The following is a 24433-nucleotide window of genomic DNA, read 5'->3' as shown; positions in this document are numbered from 1 at the left end:
TGTGAGGTGCTTTGTTTTGCTGCAGCATCAATAAAGCTTGTATTATTGTAACTCTCCTTGCTGTGACAGAACTGGGTTCTTTTAAACGGGAAAAGTTGCTTGCAAGAAGTCTCTCCTAAGGAAAGGGAATTTCCCCAACAACATTTATGCGGCCTACATTCCCCCTTTAGAGTCACCATACTTCGATGACAATTTATTTGAAATTCTCCATTCGGAGATCAGGCATTACCAGGCCCACGGTAATGTCCTACTGATCGGAGATTTAAATGCCAGAACAGGATCAGAGAATGATATCGTGGATTCTGCTGGCAACAGCCACATTTTCAGAACATCCTCTGTCTACCTTAACCCCACCACTACCCAAAGAAACAGTCTCGATTATACTGCAAACAAAAATGGCAAAGAGTTAGTGCACCTCTGTCGATCCTTAGGTCTGTACATGCTTAATGGAAGGATCAGAGGGGACTCTTTAGGGAGGTTCACTTGTTGTTCAGCTCTTGGGGCTAGTGTAGTCGATTATGCAATCACTGACATGGACCCCTCCTTCATTAGTGCATTCACTGTCAGACCACAGTCACCACTTTCTGATCACTGTCAGATAAATGTATACTTAAAAAGAAATGGACAAAAGATAGCCAAAGAACCCGAGCCCTGCAAAACATTTCAGCTCAACAAAACGTTCCAATGGGCTCATGTAAAATTTAAAACAGGAATCAGTTCACCGGAGACTACTAACCTTATTAACAACTTTCTCTCAAAAACATTCCAACCAAACCCATCTGGCATAAATATGGCTGTAACAAAATTAACAAAAATTAACAAAATATATTATAAATCAGCCAACAAAGCAGGTCTCAAAAACAAAAGTCAGAAATCTGGCCTGAGACCCCAAAAAGAAACATGATTTGATGAGACTGCAGAAAAAAATTAAGACACTTGTCCTACCAAAAACACCCTGAATCACACAATTTGGAAAATCGTTAAAACTACACTGAAACACTGAGAGAATATAAAAAGATTTTGAGACACAATCATGACAATCACACAAAATCTGGCTGTACAAGACTGTAACACCTGGAAAACACATTTTGAAAACTTATATAAACAAATATCACCAAACAATCTCAATTTGGAACAGAGCAAAATCAAAGAAAAACAAAAAATCCTAGAATCAACGATCAAAAACAATCAGAACCCACTTGACTACCAAATATTAATTAAAGAAAACTTAAACCAAGAAAAGCTTGTGGCCATGACAGCATCAGGACAGAGATGCTTAAACACAGCACCGCTGAGCTGCAGCTGGCCCTGCTCAAATTGTTCAATCTCGTTCTCCAAGCTGGCTGCTTCCCTGAGAACTGGAGCTGGGGGCTTATTTCCCCAACACACAAGAGTGGAGACAAACTAGACCCAAATAACTACCGAGGCATTTGTGTAAGCAGTAATCTGGGGAAGGTTTTCTGCAGGACTATTAACGCCCGAATACTGGCCTTCCTTACCGAACACAATGTCTTCAGTAACGGACAAATTGGCTTTCTAAAAAATCACCGAACTACTGATCATATTTACACCCTACACACCCTAATTAATCAACATGTACACCAACAAAAGAAAATAATTTTTTTGCATGCTTTATTGATTTAAAAAAAGCATTTGATTCAATTTTATTCTCCAATAAAAGGACTGATCTCTTCACTCAAGGGTGAGGTGTTAGGCAGGGATGTAACTTGTCCCCTACTCTGTTTAATATCTATATAAATGAGTTAGCGGTGTTATTGGAACAATCTACAGCCCCTGGCCTGACACTAAACAAGATGGAAGTTAAATCCCTCCTCTATGCAGATGATCTGGTGCTGCTGTCACCCACTGAACAGGGGCTACAGCAGCATCTGGACCTGCTAGAGCAGTACTGCCAGAACTGGGCCCTGACAGTAAACCATAAAAAATCTAAAATAACGATCTTCCAAGAAAAGGCAAGATCTCAGGAAAGCAGTCTAGGAAAGACACGTTCAGTCTAGGAAACACTGCCCTAGAACACACCCTGTTCTATAATTACCTGGGGCTGAAAATTAGTGCCTCAGGAAACTTTGGTCTGGCAGTGAATTCACTGAAAGAAAAGGCCTGCAGAGCTTTCTATGCAATCAGAAAAAAATTCTTCCAGACTGACATTCCAATCAGAGGCTGGTCAAAAATATTTGACAGTGTAATCCTGCCAATTGCTTTGTATGGAAGTGAAGTATGGGGTCCACTCAGTCAACACGACTACATTAGATGGGAGAAGCATCCAATTGATGCCCTACATGCAGAATTCTGCAGAAAAATTTAAAACATCCAACAAAAAACACCAAACAATGCATGCAGGACTGAATTAGGACGATTCCCATTGATTATAAACATACAAAAAAGGTCACTCAAATTCTGGATGCATCTGAAATCAAGTCCCAAAACAACACTGCAGTTCCATGCATTTCAAACCCAAGAGCTGAACCCTGAAAAGAGTCCACTAAGTCAGCTGGTACTGAGACTAACCAATCAGCTCACGCCTAACAACACTGCTTCACTGAGACTAACCAATCAGCTCACACGTAACAAGAGCATCTCTCTGGCCAGCACTGCTTTACACACACAAATCAGAATAAACCAAATTGCTAAACAAAATAAAACCATTTATCTGGAACATTGGAACAACCAAACCAAAACAAGCTTACTTGCTACCTGGCCCTTCTTCTTCTTTCGTATATCGTCAGATGGCCAACTCAGTGTCATGCAGCCACGCCCTCGTCTCCGGTCCTAAGTCGAAAAGGCCAGCTTCTGAGGGTGGGCTGTATAGGGGGCAGCCGGTGATTATGTGCTCGGCAGTCTGTTCAGGCTCGCCACACTCACATGCCGCACTGTCCGATAGGCCCCACTTCTTCAGAGATGACTTGAAGCGTCCGACGCCAGAGCGCAGACGGTTCAGTGAGGTCCATAGATGGCGTGGCATGTCTTCTCCTTTTACACCGCCTCCTGGGTCCCGGATGTATCGTTGCATGCGGGAGGGCCCAGCCGTCTCCCACGTCTGTTTCCAGGATGCTGCCAGCCAGGCGTCTCTGGACAAGTCCTCAGGGATAGACTGTAGCATCTCCTGTGCTGCCTTGTTGTAGGGATGTCGAGACTTAAGCCTGCATGGTGGTGCCGGTGTTGTTGTGGCTTTGTGTAGGATGTGCCAGTCGTGCTTCTGGGCTTTTCTTGCCAGGGCGAGGGTAGCCGCATCCCGTCGGAGACTGGCTGGGGCGATTCCAGCTAGGACTGGCAGGTAGGACACAGGGGTGGGTTTCAGACAACCAGTAACTATACGGAGGGCGCTGTTGATGACCGTATCTACCTTGTTCACATGTGGACTTCTGCTCCAGGCTGGGGCACAGTATTCTGCTACGGGTAAGACCAGGGCTTGCGTGGATATGCGTAGGGTCTGGGGGGAAGCTCCCCAAGTCGAACCCGCCAGGCGGCGGATGAGCGAGACCCTTGCTGTTGTCTTGGCCTTCACTTCATCCAGGTGTTGCTTGTAGGACAGTGTCCGGTCCAAGCATACGCCGAGGTACTTGGGGGCTTGCTGGAACTCCAGGCGGTTGTTGCCAACATGCACGTCCAGTTCCCTTCTTGCTTCCCGATTGTTAAGGTGGTAAGCTGCAGACACTGTCTTGCCCATGCTGAGCTGAAGGTGCCACTTCTGGAGGTAGTCTGCCAGGATGCCCATGTCTCGGTTGAGGCCATCTTCCATCGCCTTCCATGTTGGGCGGCGAAGCATGATGGCCAAGTCGTCCGCATAGCCATACTTGGTAGATGTTGTATCTGGCAGGTTGTGAATGTATATGTTGAACAACATTGGTGAGAGGACGGAGCCTTGCGGGACACCGTTCTTCAACTTTCTGAGCCTGCTGGTCTGGCCATCGCTGGTCTGTAGGATGAAGCTACGGTTCGATAGCATCTCCATAATGAACCTCACCATGTGCCGGTCCGGGATTGTCCTCAACAGTTTCAGATGTAGTCCACGGTGCCACACGGTGTCATAGGCGGCTGTCAGGTCCAGGAATACTACTCCAGCTTTTTCGTTATCCTGAAAGCTGTCCTCGATGTCCTGAGTGAGTAGCGTTACCTGATCCACTGTTGACCTGCCTCGGCGGAAGCCGGCTTGTTCCGGTGGGAGTTGTGGGTCCACCACTGGCTCGATGCGGCTATGAATCAGCCTCTCCAGGATCTTATATGGGACACAGAGCAGAGAGATGGGCCTGTAGGACTTCGGGTCTTCGGCGGGTTTGTTCGGCTTTGGCAAGGCTATGACGGAAGCACGGCGCCAGGTCTTTGGGAGCTTGGACCTCCGGAAGCATGATGAGAAGAACGAGCATAGCCAGTAAGATGTTCTTTCACTTTGGTGTATGACAAACTCTGGGTGGATATTGTCTCGACCTGATGACTTGCCCGGCTTCAGTTTGTTGATTGCTGCACTTAGTTCGGCTACTGTGAAGTCTCCTGAGAGGTTAGCATCGACGCTGGCTGCCTTGGAGAGAGACGATACCTCACACGAGGTCAATCGTGTGACGTTTCTGTCAGCATCAGGGAAGCGACCATTTTTCAGGAGCTGGGAAGCAATGGCATCTGCTGTCACTGGACACCTGCGGGGGGTTGTTTTTCTCCCTGAGAGCAGGTTGATGGTCTGCCACGCCTTCCGGCTAGAGTGGGTGAAGTCGATAGCTTCCACTACTTCAGTCCACCTGGCCCTTCGGGTGTCGTCCAGCTTCTGCAGTAGGGTTGTTGCTGTTGCGTCCATTTCTTCCCTGGAGCTTGCCTGCTGGTGTTGGCGCAGCAGGCAGCTGCACTCCTCATCCCAGCCCGGGATGTAGTTCTTATTGTAGCCACGTGGGATGTTGTGCTTTGCTGCCCTGAGGAGGACTTCACAGTAGGCGGCGTATGCAGCATCCACATCAGCTGCTTCTGGGTCCAGGAGACCAGCAGTTCTTCTTTCCGTTTCCGCCATAAACTGCCGCCAGTTCGCCTTGCTGAAGTTCCATCTCCTGACCGGTTTGCCAGATACCGGCTGTACCAGTGATGGTACTTTGATGATGGATGGCCGGTGGTGTGAACGAGGGAACATGTCCAAGACACGTCTCTCCGGTTTCAGGTCGTTACTGCGGCATACAGCAAAGGCCAGGTCTGGGTTGGTGTGAGAGTTCCAGCGTGCAGAAAAGAAGCTTGGGGGCTCCTTTGGGTCGAAGAGCAGCAGTGCCTCAGCGTTAGAAGCCCACTCACTCAGCGCTTCACCATCCTGTGATGTGTGGTTGTAGCCCCAATCTGTATGTTGGCAATTGAAGTCACCTGCATAGATGGCGGGAGGAGTCACAGATGGTAGTGATGATACAGTCAGCACAGTTGGTGGGGGCTTGTATACATTCACAACAGATGTTTCTTGGATTTTGGTGACCAGCCACTCAATGTTGCAGCCGGGTGGAGATTGACTGGTGGCTGACCAGCTCAATCCTTCCCGGACAAAGGTTGCCATTCCATGCTTCTTGCTGTGGATGGATCCGGTGAGGAAGAACCCAGGCAGTTTGAGGTTGTTGTCAGAAACCCAGTGTGTCTCTTGCAGGAGAATAGCTGCCACTTTGTTGGAATCGGCAAGATGCCTGATGACTTCGAGTTTGGCGATGGTAAGGCCCTCGACGTTGAGTTGGAGCACCGACAGACCTTGGTTTTCGACGGTGGGGGTGTCCGCCTGTCCTGGCGAGGACGTTCTCTGCCTTGGTCTTGGCCTCGGCTTGTACCTTGGTCCGCCAGCTCGACGATTCTTTGGCGACATTAGTTTCATGAGTTGGTCTCGCACCATTTCTCACTACTCACAGGAGAGGCCGCGTGAAGGCTGTCGTCTTCTCTCCTTACCTGGCCCTAAAACGAGAATACAAATTGGCTAAATATCTTGTGACTGTCCGTGATATGAAGCAGAGATGACTCCTTACCAAGTACAAACTCAGTGACCACAACCTAGCCATTGAAAAAGGTAGAAAAAGTCCTGGCTATCAAAAGAACAGACGATATGTGTTCACTGTATGACAGGTGAGGTTGAAACGGAGGTGCACTTCCTTCTAAAATGTGAAAAATATAATAATATTAGAGAAAGATTTTTGCATGAATTTAAAAAACATATCCCCAACTTTCTCCATCTAGAAGAGAGCAATCAACTGCCGATAGTCTTGGGGGAGGGACCAACTGCACATATTGCAGTAAAATATGTGTCTGAATGTCACATACTCAGAGACAGTGAGTGACAAAACAAACATACAATACTACAATTCACAAACACACAGAGACACAAACACACAGAGACACATATTGACATTGAATTTACCTGCTATAAAAACTGTTAGACATGCCAATAAAGCAATTTGAAGTCCAAGGAAACAAACTCTCTAATTAAAAGAAACAAATGGTTGGTGCCCCTCAGGCCCAACCAAAATATCAAAAATGCCCTTTACAAATAAAACCCCCCACTTCCACTGGCAAAGACAACCTGTCCCTATGTGACAACCAGCCCCATAAAACAGTTTTTATTAATTCATTCATTCATTCATTTATTCATTCATTATCCTAATCCGCTTATCCTGAACAGGGTCGCAGGGGGCTGGAGCCTATCCCAGCATACATTGGGCGAAAGGCAGGAATACACCCTGGACAGGTCGCCAGTCCATCACAGGGCAAACACACCATTCACTCACACACTCATACCTACTGGCAATTTGGACTCTCCAATCAGCCTAACCTGCATGTCTTTGGGCTGTGGGAGGAAACCGGAGTACCCGGAGGAAACCCACGCAAACACGGGGTGAACATGCAAACTCCGCACAGAGAGGCCCCGGCCAACGGAGATTCGAACCCAGGACCTCCTTGCTGTGAAGCGGCAGTGCTACCCACTGCACCATCCGTGCCGCCTAAAACAGTTTTCACTAAAAAAATAATATTGTACTCACCATTTGTAGAAATGTGGCATATCTATTACAAAAATGTTTATTTAGAACACATTGACTGCTTAAATTAAACAGTTTTATCACCAACCTTTCATAGCAAAAGTCTCAATGAGGTAAGGTACTGCTTAGGTAAAAAGCACATGTCTTTGATGCACATAACTAGATAACATTTAAAATGTGTAGGGATAGACATTTCTTTTAGGCTATAGATTTGACATGAAAAATTACAAAGTAAATGTGACAACCCAACAGTGCACTTTAGCTAGAATTGTAGAATAGTGACCACATTTTCTAGCATAACCAAAGAAACCCCAATATAAATGATAGCCCTCCCTTCACAGTTTTCAATGTGGATAATGGTTTAATTAATGAATTAATAGCTTAGAAGTTCCTGAGTTGGAATTTAACTTTTAAATTCCATTAAACCCAATGATGTGTGGCTTATTCATTAAATGACCATTTGGGTAAACGCCAAAACTGAACATTTTGATTGCCAAATCCATAAGCAGTGTGACAACCATCTGCGATCTGCCCTACTTTAAGTCCCAACATGAAAAGGTTATAATTCTCGAGTTGTTAAGAATACCAAATACATGTAACCTGTATGTTAAAATGTTCTCTTCTGAATAATAAACGCAATAAATGATTCAGCCAATAAAAAGTAGCAAAGCCTCCTTGAGCCAGTGGGGGGAATGCAGAAGAGAAACTTAAAGTATTTCAAGCTCATCGTCATTGTGAACTCGGAGGATAAAGAAGAGGCGGTAAAAGAAGAAATAAAATTGAATAAAAGTACGGAGTAAGTAGCCTGTGTGCAGTGGGATGGAGAGAATAGAAGCTAAAAGTTAAGGGGTTTGGGGAGGATTGGGAATTTGAAGTTGAATTTTAGTTGAATCGCAATAACTCGCTTAATTCACTCAACCGGAAACTGTCAATAAAATAGTGCGATTTTGGCAAGGTGTATGCTAGGTTCTTTTAAAAAATCCCATGTGGATAAAAACAAAAAGTAATTAAAAAAAGATTACTTCCGTTTTTTTCAATATATTTCATGTTTTATTTCTATTTTGGATCGTTGGATATATTACGTAAGTCACGGCCAGGCAATGCTACGTTTTGACACAAACGGGATTTTTTTTCAAATAACTGCGGCGTAAATTCAGTAGCTTTGCCTACGTATTGGTTTGATGATTTAATTTCAGCAAATGATAACATCCGTGGATTTAATTTAAGTGAATGTAATTTTGTATCGGTAGCCTAAAGGTGAACGCTGCGGTAAAGTTTTATATTCGATTTTCGGAGTTCAATAGCGGTCAAGAAAACACGCCACATTGCTCAAAATGCCTATTTCACAGCACAACGCTTTGTTTGATCTTTCGTCTCACTTTTAATATTACGGAAAAATATCGTCAATAGCTTCGTAATTACGATGGTAACAAATTTCAGAAGTGTGTTATGAGGTGGGACCTTCCAACATCAAGGCTCAACCTTTTATTTGTCCATTAGGCCCATGATTTAGTTTTTAATAATATGTATATGTTCGCAACAATTCTTCATTTCTGTGGCTCTTGACTGCTCTTATTTAGGGACGGTGCGGTGTTGTCTGAAAAGCGGTTATGAAATAATGCTACATGCCATATTATATCTGCTGGGTCATATCTGATCCATCACATCATAGACGTAGCACTTTTTTGTTGTGTTCATTTTGCTGTTTTTGAGGATATCATGAAGCCTTGTTCCAATCTAAAAAACTAGATGGTACTTATTATATATCCGAACACAAAAGAAGGTCTTGAGCACAGAGCCAGAGTTTAAATCCTTTGATCTGTTAGAGTCCTCTAGTGGTCGAAAATGCCACTGCACCCCTCTCCTGCCATCCTCAAGCTTGACCTCCCTGGCAGGTTTCTCCAACACAGTTCTGTACAAGGCCCGATGGTGTTGTAGCCTCTCGACTGTGACCTCCTCTCTATGCGCCCTCAAGAACAGAACAGCCTATAATACCATGGGACATCATCAGCCCAGGGCCCACAATGGTCCCACCCAAACACCTCTCTCATTGCCGCCCCAAATAAATATTTAGATTGAAAATAGATTTTTTAATTGCTTCAAAGTCACATGACCCACTAACTTAAAACCAATATTAACCAAACATTATTCCAATACTCCCAAATTCCCAGAAAGGGCACACCTTTTTGTTGACAAGTGCTTCTTAATATTTTATTAAATATTGTAATTGAAAAAATATAATTCTGTTCTGTTAATGGAAAAGTAATAGTGACCAAAAGCATATAATACTACTATGAACCCCATTCCGGGCACACATCTTTTTATTGTCAATATGCACTACTTAGTGTCTTAAAAATATATATACACTCACTGAGCACTTTATTAGGAACATTTTTACTTCATTACACCTACTTATTCATTATTAAATAGGCTAATTATGTGGCAGTAGTGCAATGCATACAATCATGGAGATACGGGTCAGGAGCTTCAGTTAATGTTCACATCAACCATCAGAATGAGGAAAAAATGTGACCGTGGAATGATTGTTGGTGGCAGACAGGGTGGTTTGAGAATCTCAGAAACTGCTGATATCCTGAGATTTTCATGCACACTAGTCTCTAGAGTTTGAAAAGAATGGTGTCCAGTGAGCAGCAGTTCTGCAGACAGAAAGGCCTTGTTAATGAGAGACGTCAGAGGAGAATGTCCAGGCTGGTCAAAACTGACAGGAAGGTGATAGTTATACAAATTCCCACACATTACAACAGTGGTATGCAGAAGAGCATCTCTGAACACACAACGCATCATAACTCTTAAGTGGATAGGCTACAGCAATAGAAGTCTAAAAAAACAATTCTAATAAATACCTAATAAAGTGGTCACTGAGTGTATATTGAAAGAAGTATGAGTTAAGAAATTAGGAGATTTATTTGCTCATGAAATACTAATCTTTTTTCAATAGCTTCCCGACCACGAAACCGAGTGACTAAAAACCAATATGAAATAATTTGATCCCACATAGGGCGCAACTGTTTTTATTGCTGTTTAATTCTGAAATCAATATTTTATTTTACAATTTCTAAATGACTAAATTTATTTAATGGAAAAAAGTAATTAAACACCCAGGTCATCCCTGTGAGAAAGTAATTGTCCCCTTAATCTTACTAGCTGGTTGCACCACCTTTTGGACTTCCTGTAATTTGATATCAATCTTTCACATCGCTGTGGAGGAATATTATCCCCCTTTTCTTTGCAGAACTGCTTTAATTCAGACAAATTGGATTGCCATGATCAAAGAAAACTCCAGAAGAGATGAGAAAAAAGTTCATCAGGTCTGGAAAGGGTTACACAGCCATTTCTAAGGCTCTGGGACTCCTAACTACAGAGAGTGCCATTATCTCCAAATGGAGAACACTTGAAGCAGTGGGGGATCTTCCTGGGAGTGGCTGGCCTGCTAAAATCCCTCCAAGGGCACAGTGAAAACTCATCCAGGAAGTCACACATGATCCCAGAAGAACATCCAACATGAGGCCTCTCTAGCCTCAGCTAATGTCTGCATCCATGACTGCACAATAGAGACTGGGAAAAAAGGGATTCATAAAAGAGTGGCAAGGTGGAAACCACTGCTTATCAAGAGAACATCAAGATATCAAGAGAACATCAGTGCTTGTCTCACAGTTGCAAAAAAAGCACCTGGTGATCCCCAAGCCTTTTGGGATAATGTTCTATGTAGCAATCATGCTTTATGTAGCAACTATGCTGTTTTGTGTCAATGGGTCATGTGACCTGGAAGCTATTGGGGGGGGGGGGGGGGGTTATCTACTATTTTCTAATCTACTGCACAATAAGGATATATTGGCAATACAACAATGTGTGCCCTAATATGGTAGGAATAGTAGAATTCATTGACTTTGGTTCGGAATCAATGGGTCATGTGACCTGGATGCTATTAAAATATCCTGGGGATCCAGGGGTTGTGCCATTATCTCCATGGTAACTACTTTTCAGACAACACCGCACTTCATAAATATGACGGTTCATAAATATGAACAGCCTGAGCCACAAAAATGAAAAATTGTTGTGAACATATAAATATAATTAAAAACTAAACTGAATCATGGGCCGAATGGATAAATGAAAGTTTGTGCCTGCGTGTTGGAAGGACCCACCTCATAACACACCTGTTCTGGAATGTATTAACATCGTCATTTTGAAGCTATTTTTTTGTGCGATGATCAAACAAAGCGTTGTGCCATATTCCACCGATCGAAGCCTATTTATCTTGAATTGAGACTTATGGATAGAATAACAGTTTTGGATTTGGATATACATTATCAAACATTTGTATGAACCTTGTGTGGAATGTCATTGTTTTTATTTTTGCTCTAGCTGTTTGACTGTTTGGTTTCGTGATCAAATGTAGAATTTGGGCAGAATGTACAGAACGTGGCATGCTATTGTTGGTTTTTGTGTTGTTCCTCCATGTTAGGTGAGAGTAAGAACGAAGACAAATGACCTTAAATTGATTTCTGCTATGTTAAATTCGGTGGTGGTTTGCTAATTCATGTGTGGAGCTTTCATAGTTTCATAGTTTCTATTATTTGAAATGAGCCAACAGCTTCCGTCTATAGGAGCATGTTAAAAATGTTTCAGGGTTCATATTTGACGTCCAACTCTAACCAGTCCCAATTCACAACGACTCAGTGGCCATGTCTTTCCTGTTGAATCATATTCCGTGTAATTCTTGCTTGTTTCAATCATATTCAATTCAGCAGCCACTTTAGGAGCAGGAATTGTGGTTAGTTGTATTAGACGCCGTTTCTTGTTTGTACCACAAGGTGGCAGTACGTAGCTGTGTATGCACTGCTTCAAAGCAGGAAAGCGTGTTTTCAAAGCCACGTCAATGCCAGTCTGCGTTATGCTTGAGTTGTAAACAAAGAATATGTGATAAAAATTTTACAATGAGGCTACTTAAGAAATAATGATCTGCTTTGATTAATAATTGGTTTTAGCGGTTTTCCATGAACATTTTCTTGCGAGCCTGTTCCTATTTGTCAAATGTGATGTAATTATGGACTAATGTGCAGTTGAAAAACTCGAAACGTGTAGTTGACCCTTAAAGATTCTGATGAAGAAAATCTAACAAGGTGAAATCAACACCACCATGTTGACATGAGATGAAGTTAATCTCAGTCCTACAGAACTGTGTTGTGGCCTTCCATGGCTTCCTGTTTCACTGGGGTATAAAACTGAGGTAAAATGTTTTTTAAAGGAAACTAACTCTCAAATTAAAGTAAACAATTGGTTGGTGTTCACATATATGATGTAGTTAGCAGCACGGATGGTGCAGTGGGTAGCACTGCCGCCTCACAGCAAGGAGGTCCTGGGTTCGAATCCCCGTCGGCCTGGGCCTCTCTGTGTGGAGTTTGCGTGTTCTCGTGGGTGTCTGCGTGGGTTTCCTCCCACAGTCCAAAGACATGCAGGTTAGGCTGATTGGAGAGTCTAAATTGCCCATAGGTATGAGTGTGTGAGTGAATGGTGTGTGTGCCCTTCGATGGACTGGCGACCTGTCCAGGGTGTATTCCTGCCTTTCGCCCAATGTATGCTGGGATAGGCTCCAGCCCCCCTGCGACCCTGTTCAGGATAAGCGGGTTAGGACAATGAATGATATGTGATATATTTAATTTACTACTATGAGGGCATTAAGAAGTTATAGGAATAGTGTATGCTATGCACCAGTAGAGGGGGCTAGTGTATGCTATGCACCAGTAGAGGGGGCTAGTGTATGCTATGCACCAGTAGAGGGGGCTAGTGTATGCTATGCACCAGTAGAGGGCACTAGTGTATCTCATCCACATCCACAGGCAGGTAGATGGTACAGCGAGCAAGAAAAATCCAGTGGCCAGAGTTAGAGAATAACACAACTTGGTTCCATCTTCAGGTCACCAAGTTTCCAAATCTACAATTAATTGCTACAATCAGAATTTCATAATTTCTACTATTAGACACTGCCTCCATGCCAAAAGACTATTTGGAATTGATTCAGGATGAATGGCTTTATTGGGTGCAATGACAAAAGCGGCTATTTCCTTAATGGTCTTGTGTACTGTGGTCAGATGATATGACATTAGAGCTCTTTGGCTGGGCATAGGTTTGGTGTTGATTAAGGATTAATATACAGAAAAGAGCATCATACCTGGGGTAGATATGATAGTGGATCATTAATGTATTGGGGCTGTTTTGATCCCACTGGTCCTGGGGCCCTTGTTAATAGCAATAGCATTATGAACTCTACCCAAGTACCAGGACATTTTACCCAAAAACCTGGGTAATCACACATGAAAATATCAAAGATCTGGAAAGATTGTGGATTGGGGAAGGGTCTAAGATCCCTCCCATGTGTTCTCCAGTCTTATAAGACATTACAGAAAAAGACCCCGTTATCCTTGCAAGGGGAGGGTGTCTAACATCCTGAATACATTATCAATGGTCCCACATTCCTGAGGTGACTGTATTAGTATGTTGCTCTGTGATGGATTTGCAACCTGTCCAGGGTGTTTTCCTGCATCTCGCCCAGTGCATGCTGGGATAGGCTCCAGCCCCCCCATGACCCTGACCAGAAGTGAGTGTATTAGATCATGGATGGATGGATGTGGAGTGTAGGTTTATGGACCATTTAAATTCCAGACTGCTTCCTGTCAACACTGTGCTATATTGTGTATGTGCTTGTCTGTTTGTATTAGTGTGTCTATATGTGTGTTCAGTGTGTTCTCATTTTGTGTGTTTGCAGGTTGGCTGATTTGGGTCAGAACCCACATGTGGTCTAGTCTGGTCTGACGTGTTCCAGTCTTCTGAGATGGGGGGCACTGCATCTAGCCAAGAGAGCAAAGGTGGAACCCTCAGCACTGACAGAAAGAGGTATAAATGCACGACTCAGATATTTAATGTGCTGTGAGTTAGAGCTGCAGTCAGAGGGTGAGTTTAACTGGAAGCTCTGTCTCCATGTTTTGTTCACAGGGTCCAGGTAGAAAGAGCAGGGTCACCTGTACCCAGCTGTCTGTCTATGAAGAGTGATCGTTCAATGCATCATCCAATTGACTTCAGAGGAGAGTTCACAGGTGATCAAAGGTAATTAAACAGGTTCAAACTAACACCAGGGCGTGGCGAGTCAGTCCCCCCTGATCACAACACTAAATGTTAAGCAGTTACAGTGAGCTCCATGATTAATATGTTCTTAAAATAATAGTTATTGACGTAAACCTTTTTTCCAACATGTGTATTGTGCTTTATTAATGATTGGAATCAACTGAAGTATTACATATTTCTAATATTTCCACGATTATTGCCACTCCTGGTTTAATACTTTATGCAAACACCCCTGGTAAACATGACAGCCCTTTTCTATGATTTGTGCTATGGTTAGAGATCACATTCGGAGGGATTTTTGACCATTCCTGCAGGCAGAACCTTTCAGAATCCTTGATAACCTTGGGTTTGCCGTATGGACCCCAGACCACAGGTTTTAAGTGTGGAGACTGAGATGGCAATTGCAGAACATGGATGCTGTTTTTACTTAACCATTTCTGTGTGGATTTGTATGTATGTTTGGAGTCATTGTCCCGCTGGGAAATCTACCTACGGCCAAGTCTCAGGCACCAGATTTTCTGATAAGATTTCCTGGTACTTTGTTGAATGGATTGTTCCATTGATGGTAAATAATGTTTGAGTTTGTTGGTATGGAGATGCCATCCTATCCATCCTATGCAGTGGACCTTGGTGGTGATACTGGATGGGGGGGCTGAAAACTAAAAGTCTTAAACCTATCAATAGCTCGCGCTCCAGCATTGCATTTGTATATATGCCATTTCATCAATACCTTTATTCAAAGCACCTTACAATACCATGAGCTCATATCATTTTCAGGATGGCTGGCACCAGTGGGAATTCTGTCCATAACTTTGTCTGTCATCTCAGTTTGCACAGCCAGAAATGTTGCCTTCCATATTTCATCAGCCAGTTATTTTCCATAAACGGTGAACATAGCTACAGTCAAGCAGCTCATTTGAACTTGTCTCGGGTAACTTACGGGTAACTACACGGGTAACTTAGTGTGTTTAGACAAGTGATCGGCTATGTCTCTATACAGAGTTACAATTAACTACCTCCATCAAGCTGACACGCTATGGTAGCTTTACCCAGCATTGACAGCTTGATGCTATTTCCAGTATCAGTTTTCAAGTCATGCTTCCGAGTGCTCTCCAATAAATGTTTCAAATCTGTAATGCCTTGCCGAGTCCATGCCATGTCTACTCCTAAAAGCAAGCATGAGAAGCAGAAAAGCTTCTTAGCTACACTCGCTCTTAGCTAGCCAGTCTGTTTATTCAAACTAAGAATCACAAAACCTACGATTTTGTTGTTTGTCCTGTTGCCGAAGCTGCACCTGGTTTGGTCCTCAATCTCTTTGTTTTGAGTTTTTCGTCCAAAGACATCTTAGAAAACAGATGATTAGTGAAGTACATATTTGTTCATATTTGTGCCCGCCATTTCATTAATTCAGCACTATTCACACGCCTCAAATGGACATCAAATTGAAGATGCGTGTCTCACACAGACCTTCAGATTAAATTGAGCAGTTTGGTCCACATAAAGTGCTCTTGTACTGTGTGAAAAGTAAAAAAAAAAGTAACTCTAAAGGCTTCTTTACAATTGCAACAAAAACTGTGAAACAAACCCACAGTATGTTGTAATTATATATTTTACAGTATTCTGATTTTGTTAAATGATTCCACTCTCTTCTACTGCGTCCTTTACCTTTACCTTTATTTAGAACCACAAAAATAACCATTTTGAAACATGTATCATGTGTTCTAACTGCAATATTAAAGAAGTGTAAAAACAGCTAAACAGTGAAGCTATATGTATCTTTTGTGTAGGTGATCTAAACAAATGTTCCTATAGTATTTCACGATAAATGAGTTATTTTAAACAATAGTGTGGAAGTGCAAGTTTTCTTCAAAGATATGAAGGAACAATGCATGTTTTGAACAGGCAAACAGGCTGTGTTACAAATGCTTACCATTTTGAGTGTTGTGTCTAAGATTTTGAAAATTGAGCACAAACTTGTTTGTAAAAAACTGTAATATGAAATAAGATGAGAAACAAGACCTACACAAGGATAATAAAAAAAAACTTCTTTCCCCGTTTTTCTTTCTTCAAAAGAAAAAAGGGAGGGCTTAGCCCTGTTAGCCCAGTTATACCAGCCGCCACTCATCTTATCCCTTTTGAAAAATAGTATATTTTCAAGTACACTTTTTTGGAGAAAACGTTAACTATACTCCTAGTTTACTTGTTCTATACTTGTTTTTGTACTAAGTAGACTAAATTGTTTTAAGTATATTTAATTTACTTTAAAGCAGTGTTTCTCAACTCCAGTCCTTGGGACCCACTTTCCAGGAGGTTTTTGTTGCACCCAGGAACTTACACACCTGATTTAATGACTGAACCAATCAAGTCACTAAAAAATGCTCTTGATTAGTTAAATCAGATGTGTGTGTGTTCCTGGTTACATCAAAAAATTTCTGGCAAGTGGGTCCTGGACTGGAGTTGTGAAGCACTGCTTTAAAGTAAACTACAAGTATACTTTTGAATGCTTCAAAGTATCTGGGTAGTTCACTTTCATTTAAGTATACTTACTGAACTACTTGCAAGTAGACTTTAGAACACTTAAAAGTGTTTGTGCAGTATACTTTCTATTTATAAAGTAAACTTACTGAAATATTTATAAGTATAGTTTTGAATACTTTAAAGTATCTGGTGTGATGCAAGGAATACAATTTTTTTTAAAAGGATACGAATATGTTCTATAAGTAAAGTTTAGTTCTTGAAAGTATGCCAAAAGTAAACTAAAAGAATACTATCCTTTAAAAGTACTTTTAGTATAATTAACGTATTTTTCTTAAGGGATGGTCAATTATCACCTGTGCCTTCTGAATTGACAGTTCCTTGGCTTTTCCCATGCTGATGGTTGACAAAGGGATATTGCATGCTTGTTACCTCATTTTAATACTCTGGTGAAACAGAAGTGAGGGTATATAAATATATTTTTCCCATATGTTTGAACATAACATATAGATCATTAATTAAAAATTAATAATAGGTTAATTTCAAAGCCGATCACATATTTCTCATCTCTCAGACAGTGGGTCCTCCACTCAACTTCAGAGGAGAGTTCACTACAATATATCTGCTTATATTCACAACCATTTTTATAATAAACCTGTGTCAACCAGAGGCAGATGGGTTCCCCCACTGAGTCAGGTTCTGCCCAAGGTTTCTTCCTATTAGCCAGGGAGTTTTTCCTTGCCACTGTTGCCCTAGGTGTACTCTTGGGGGCCAGTTCTCTGGAAAGCTGCTTTGCGACAAAGTCCCTTTGTTAAAAGCGTGATACAAATAAAAATTGATTGATTGAGTTTAACTGGAAGCTCTGTCTCCATGTTTTCTTTACAGGGTGCAGCTCTCTTCAGAAGAGAAGATACCAGAGAAACTATCTTTCCCAAAACAGGTGTGAGATCAGATTTTCTTCCTAATTGTTTTCAATTGATTATGCCGTTTTCTTTGTGCAGTCCATTTAATTTGAATATACAGTACACTCACTGAGCACTTTATTAGGTATTTATTACACTTATTTTTTAGACTTCTTCTGCTGTAGCCTATCCACTGAGAGTTATGAAGCATTTTTTGTTCAGAGATGCTCTTCTGCGTACCACTGTTGTAATGTGTGGTTATCTGTGTTACTGTCACCTTCATGTCAGTTTTGACTTGTCTGGCCATTCTCCTCTGACGTCTCTCATTAACAAGGCCTTTCGGTCTGCTGCCATTGGAGTTTTGTTTTTTGCACCATTCCTTGCAAACTCTAGAGATTAGTGTGCATGAAAATCCCAGGATATCAGCAGGTTCTGAGATACTCAAACCACCCTGTCTGCCACCAACAATCATTCCACAGTCACTTCGATCACATTTTTTCCCCATTCTGATGGTTGATGTGAACATTAACTGAAGCTCCTGACCCCAGTCTACATTAATGTATGCATTGCGCTGCTGCCATACAATTGGCTGATTAGATAATCATTACATTACATTACATTACATTATTGGCATTTGGCAGATGCTCTTATCCAGAGTGACGTACAGTTGATGAGACTAAGCAGGAGACAATCCTCCCCTGGAGCAATGCAGGGTTAAGGGCCTTGCTCAAGAGCCCAACGGCTGTGTGGATCTTATTGTGGCTATACCTCTTCATGTGTTTATTTCAGTCTCTCCTGCACACTCTGTTGAGGCTGAAGAAGAAAGGAAAGTTGAAACTGTTTCAGAGCCATCTGAGTCAGGACTGCCCAGAATGCTTTAAGACTCTGTCTAAAGATCCTTCTGTGCTGGAGAAGTTCATGAAGATGAAGGAATTGTTCAAGAGTCATCAAAGCCATGATTACCCAGAATGCAGTGAGAGAGAGCAGGATGATCCTGAGGTCCTGTACATTGTTGAGAAGATGCTGGAGACCTGTGGCAGTGAGAGGTCTCTGAAGATCACACTCCACATCCTGAGGAACATGAAGCAGAAGGATCTCGCTGACTCACTGGAGAGAGATGAGCAGCACAGTAAGTTCTCTCTCATTGCTACTGTGTGTCCATTAGAGTACTGACATGAGTTTAGCAAACAGATCTCACAGTGCAATGTTCTGATTTATAGAATTCAAACTTTCATGATAATGCTTTACCTTGATAATCTCGAAAACATCATGAACAACATGTTCACAATGGCATTTAAATGAAATTATAGCCTCAAGTAGTGATTGCACAGAAGATTAAATGTCTCTGAAGGGGAATCAATCCAGGAACTTTGTGCTCAAAAGTCAGTAACAGACTGCTCTGAGTTTGTGCAGTAACTAAAGCACTGTCCCATCAGAGAGACTGCCCTGAGTTTGTGCAGTAACTAAAGCACTGTGCCATCAGAGAGACTGCCCTGAGTTTGTGCAGTAACTAAAGCACTGTCCCATCAGACAGACTGCCCTGAGTTTGTGCAGTAACTAAAGCACTGTCCCATCAGACAGACTGTCCTGAGTTTGTGCAGTAACTAAAGCACTGTCCCATCAGACAGACTGTCCTGAGTTTGTGCAGTAACTAAAGCACTGTGCCATCAGAGAGACTGTCCTGAGTTCATATTCAGGGCAGAATAGATTTTAAAATGACCATGTGACCTTTGACAGTATTTGAAGGTGTTCATTCTTATTTTACAAGTGCAGCAGTATGTCATTTTTGCTCATTTGTTTTATTTGTGATTGATTATCATTGATAGGTCTGTAATATTGTGAGAGAGGTGTGTTACACTGTTAAAGGTTTGTAACACTGATGTGTGTAAAATACTGTGAAAACTGCTTTTCTTCTTAATCTTTTATTGAATTGTAAACTTTAATCTTATTTTAAACAGAATTATTTCTCATATTTCCTCTCTTCAGATGAATCCATTAAAAGAGCCCAGCAGGAACTGAAAACTCATCAGAAGAAGAAGTTTGAATGCATATTTGAAGGTTTAGCAGTGCAGGGCCACACAACTCTCCTCAATGAGATCTATACAGAGCTCTACATCACAGAGGGGGGAAGTGGGGGGGTCAATAATGAGCACGAGGTCAGACAGATTGAGACAGCATCCAAGAGACAAACCACCCAGGAGACTCCAATCCTCTGCAATGACATCTTCAAGCCTTTACCTGGACAAGAGAAACGCATCAGAACTGTGCTTACAAAGGGTATTGCTGGCATTGGGAAAACCGTCTCTGTGCAGAAGTTCATTCTGGACTGGGCAGAAGGAAAAGCCAATCAGGACGTTGATTTCATCTTCACTCTTCCTTTCCGAGATCTGAATCTGAAGAAGGAAGGAGCATTCAGTCTGATGCAACTTCTGCAGCACTACTTTCCACAACTGAAAGAGATCAAAAGTGTTGAAGGTGATGAAGTCAAAGTTGTGTTTATCTGTGATGGTCTGGATGAGTGTCGACTTCCTCTACATTTCCAAAGCAATGAGATCTGCTGTGATATAACAGAGTCATCACCAGTGGATGTGCTGCTGACCAACCTCATTAAGGGGAATCTGCTTCCCTCTGCTCTCCTCTGGATCACCTCCCGACCTGCAGCAGCCAATCAGATCCCTCCTGAGTGCATCCACCAGGTGACAGAGGTACGAGGGTTCAATGACCCACAGAAGGAGGAGTACTTCAGAAAGAGAATCAGAGATCAGAACCAGGCCAGCAGAATCATCTCACACATCCATTCATCCAGGAGTCTCTACATCATGTGTCACATACCAGTCTTCTGCTGGATTTCTGCTATTGTTCTGGAGACAGTGGTAGGTAAAGTAGAGAGTGGAGATCTGCCCAAAACTCTGACTGAAATGTACACACACTTCCTGCTCATTCAGACTAAAGTGAAGAATCTGAAGTATTGTGGCTCTGATGAAACAAACCCAAAGATGTCAGCATCAGATACAGAAATCATCCTGAAACTGGGGAAGCTGGCTTTTGTACAGCTGGAAAAGGGCAATCTGATATTCTATGAAGAGGACCTGAGAGACAGTGGCATTGATGTCAGTGAAGCTTCAGTGTACTCTGGGGTGTGCACAGAGATCTTTAAAGAGGAGCATGGGGTGGGTCAGGAGAAGGTCTACTGCTTTGTGCATCTGAGCATTCAGGAGTATCTGGCCGCCTTGTTTGTGTTTCATTCATGTGTAAATGAGAACAGAAAAGTGCTCAGAGCAGAAGAATCAAAACCTCACAGTGGCAGAGTGCAGCTGTCTGAGTTACATGAGACTGCAGTGGATCAGGCCTTACAGAGTAAGAACGGACACCTGGACCTTTTCCTCCGATTCCTTCTCGGCCTCTCTCTGGACTCCATTCAGCCCCTCTTAGGAGGACTACTGACACAGACAGTAAGCAGATCCCCTGTACCAGACCCACAGACACAGACAGGAAGCAGATCAGGGACCATCAAGAAAACAGTCTGGTTCATTAAGAAGCAGATCAAAGACGAATCTTCAGCAGAGAGGACCATCAATATGTTCCACTGTCTGAATGAACTGAATGACAACTCACTTGTGGAGGAAATCCAGAATTCCCTGAGATCAGGAACACTTTCTGATAAAGAGCTGGAACCCCACCAATGTTCAGCTCTGGCCTTTGTGTTACTGATGTCAGAGGAGGTCCTGGATGAGTTTGACTTGAAGACCTACAACACATCAGCAGCAGGTCGTCACAGACTGGTACCAGTAGTCAGGAACTGCAGGAAGGCCATGTGAGTATTATGTCAATATTCATGTAGATTATTGACAGCATATTTTCATACGTTATCATTCTAGTCAGAATAAAGTGCAATAAAATTGTCAGGCAGCTGAAAATTTGATTATAATTTCCAATGTGCCCTCATTTAATGTTCTGAACCCAGAACATAAGCAGCATCAAATGCAAAAACTCCTCACTTATATATTTTGTTTAATTTAATTTACGATTATTATTTCCAAAGATCAACTGTCAAATAAATGATGAATTTGTTGAAAATGAAAGGTTTTAGGGGGGAGAAAGGGGGGATTCCAGGTTCATCCTGTAATCTCAGCAAGTTTTTATTTAGTTTCAGTGTTTTTTAAAAACTATTCTCCAAACCTCTAGGGCAGCAGTAATGTTCAGTGCACGGTAACCCACCATCTCCCACACATTTATTTCTGCAAAATGGAGATTCTGTGAAGAGAGGTGGGGTATGTGGTGGCCCATGCAATATTACAGTATAGAAGATAAGGGGAAATGAGGCTGTAGTTCAGAGTTAAGACAGGACTGATGAACCCAAGGATGGATTTTACGGATGATGGGTGATTTTGTTACTTCTACAGACTAAGTGTATGTGATCATTCCAGTTTAACGTTTCATCAGTTAAGATCCCAAGAAATTTGGCTGACCGGACATGTAATATTTCATAACCATCAATCAGTACTTTAGAAATTGATTTACAATATTTCTTTATTTTTCCAGAAAATATATCACTTTTTTTGCACAAAGTAATACAATGAAAATGCAGAAATGACACAGCTGGAAACAAACATATTCAAGGGCAAGTCTGACTCCCTGCCAGAATTTGACTCTGCTAGTTCTCCTTTCACGATTTACCACCAGCTTCTGACCAATTTATTAATTGTTTCTGAGGATAGATGGACAATTCTGTGCCATGGTCCATATAGGTACTTTCACATTTAAAATGGTGGGAACACTGTTGTCACAGTTAGAATCTTTATGAACAATCTTAGAAGAAATACAGTTTTGTTTACTGGTATGTCTCTGTTCTGGAAGCCTGCCAGTGAAAACAGAAGCAGCCATGCTTCTATACAGCAGCTCATTGCTTTTTAATGGAAATGATTTCAAAGGCCAGCGGATTTCACATTGTGAGGAGAACATGCCCAACGGCTCGTAGCTTTCACTGAGGATGGCAGGTGACAGTTACTGCAGTCGTTGCCGCGCTGAAGCAGGAGTGGTGGAGTGTAGCTCCAGAAAGGGACCGCATGTTGAACAATGCAGAGTGTTCCCCAAAAATGTAAGTAGTCGGCCAAAGAGAAAGAGTAGCCGGCCAGGGGGGTTCAGATGATGTCCGCTGGCCTCTTTTTTCTGATGCAATTTGGAGGCTTCTGCTGCATTTTAAAATGTTAAATTAATCCCTAATACATGCCTTTATTCTTAAGCATTTTGTTTACGTTAAAATATGCCGACATCACATACAATTTAATCTTGTAGTGCCATAAACCAGAAATTTGTTCAGAAATAAAGAAGAAAATATGGTAATGATAACTCTTTACTTCAATAAATAAAGTATTTTACAAAGTGCATAAGATACATGTTTCACTTCAATGATATTGAACAATAACTCTAATATGACTAAATACAAAGTAAACTATTAGGTTTATATATTCAGTCATCCATGTCAGACTGACTCTTCCCAGTCCGTGTGAAGAGACACCAATGCTCTGCTAAGCCCGTAAATGCAAATATTTAAACTGTACTGGCAATAGTCCACTGATTTGATGTAACAATAACCTGTGATGTCACAATAAGATGTGATGTCACAATGGCCTGTGATGTCACAATTGGCTCTGCCCTCCACACAGCACAAATACACTCAGTGACCCCTTTATTAGGTACTCCAGCTTGTAAATGGAAATAAACACCAAAGTATTAGCAGTAGCAGCAATATTCCACCGATTTGCCGCTATCACACTCCGCATTTTCTTGAGGTTTAATTTTACATCCACCATAGCCTGCCATACGTGCATCACGCCTACAGATATTCAATATTCTTTGTCACTTCTCCCGATAAAGACAAGTGCAAGCTGTGAAAGACGCTCCTCGGTCATTGTCGAGCGAAGGTATGTTGTCAATAGCTTTAGCCTGCTGAAAGAGCGCTCTGCTTGCGCACTGCTCACATGAATTGTGAGATAAATGCGATACAATGTTGCAAGGTTTGGGAATGCTCTATTCATGTCATTAGCAACAAGGAAGGCTAAAACCTGACCAGTCGCCACCTCATTATTTTGTTCCTCAAATAAACTTTTTTCGTATGTCCCGAAAGGAGCAGTATTCATCATGCATATCTGACGCACAGACATCATCACCATAATAAGCAGCTAGCTCGTTCATATTGTGGAGGGCAAAGTGGAGCTTTAGAATGCAGAGCTGTGTGTGCATGTGAGCTCGCCAATACATTTCTCACAGAACCGTCATTTGTCCACTTTTTTACTTCACAGTAGTGGTGATCAAACTTCCAAGAACTTAGTGCTAGTGTGTTCTAAGCCTTTACTAGTGTGCGTATGAGGCTCGTATGATGTCACTAGCATAGGCAAATAGCACAAACCCATACAATGTGCTTTTTAACGGCACTTGGTCATTCGAACGATATAAATGAAAGCATTCGATTACGGTCAAAGGCACCGACAATTTTTGTTGCACCGTCCATAAATGGCAAAAGTCCCACCATAGGATTGATTTAAATCTTTAAAAGTTCTACATTTTCTGAATTGTTGTTAATTTCTCTTGGCCGTTATCGATGAGTCCGTGTGGTCCGTTCAGTTGCTATGTAAATTATGTTAGAAGGATACAACACGGTTATTTACGACCTAAACTTGGGCCCACAATTTTAATGCTTGTTTTTGTAGATTGATAATATGGATGGATAAAAGCCTAATTCGGCCCTTGTATGTATTTGTATGTGCAAATGTTTTTGCAGAATTCCACATGCTGGGATTATGAAGGGTGTTTCCCCCCCCACTTCTGTATATTGGTGTTCTTAGTCCTTGATTCCACATCTCAGGGAAATAGCTGGTTTTTGCATTTCAGTGCAGCTATGCTTTAGTAATTCTCAGA

The 24433-nt window shown here is 42.0% G+C and overlaps 1 protein-coding gene across 21 annotated transcripts in view; it reads left to right on the top strand.

Moving 5' to 3' along the window:
* Positions 1-24433, top strand: part of LOC133118954 (NACHT, LRR and PYD domains-containing protein 12-like) — a 687468-nt gene that overhangs the window by 399961 nt on the left and 263074 nt on the right. For 6 of the 21 annotated variants that reach the window (XM_061229293.1, XM_061229288.1, XM_061229286.1 and 3 more), the window contains 4 exons: positions 14010-14120; positions 17499-17553; positions 18305-18644; positions 19502-21329. The exons of 7 other annotated variants lie outside the window; for them this stretch is intronic. In XM_061229293.1, coding sequence (XP_061085277.1) covers positions 14010-14120; positions 17499-17553; positions 18305-18644; positions 19502-21329 — 2334 coding nt within the window. Of the gene's footprint in view, positions 1-7649; positions 7792-13782; positions 13911-14009; positions 14121-17498; positions 17554-18304; positions 18645-19501; positions 21330-24433 lie in introns of those variants that run through there. 8 more of the 21 variants (XM_061229299.1, XM_061229296.1, XM_061229294.1 and 5 more) reach the window with 5 other exon arrangements.

Source organism: Conger conger, chromosome 19 (genome assembly GCF_963514075.1).
Source record: "Conger conger chromosome 19, fConCon1.1, whole genome shotgun sequence".
NCBI lineage: Eukaryota > Metazoa > Chordata > Actinopteri > Anguilliformes > Congridae > Conger > Conger conger.
This window is presented reverse-complemented; position numbering and strand designations above follow the sequence as displayed.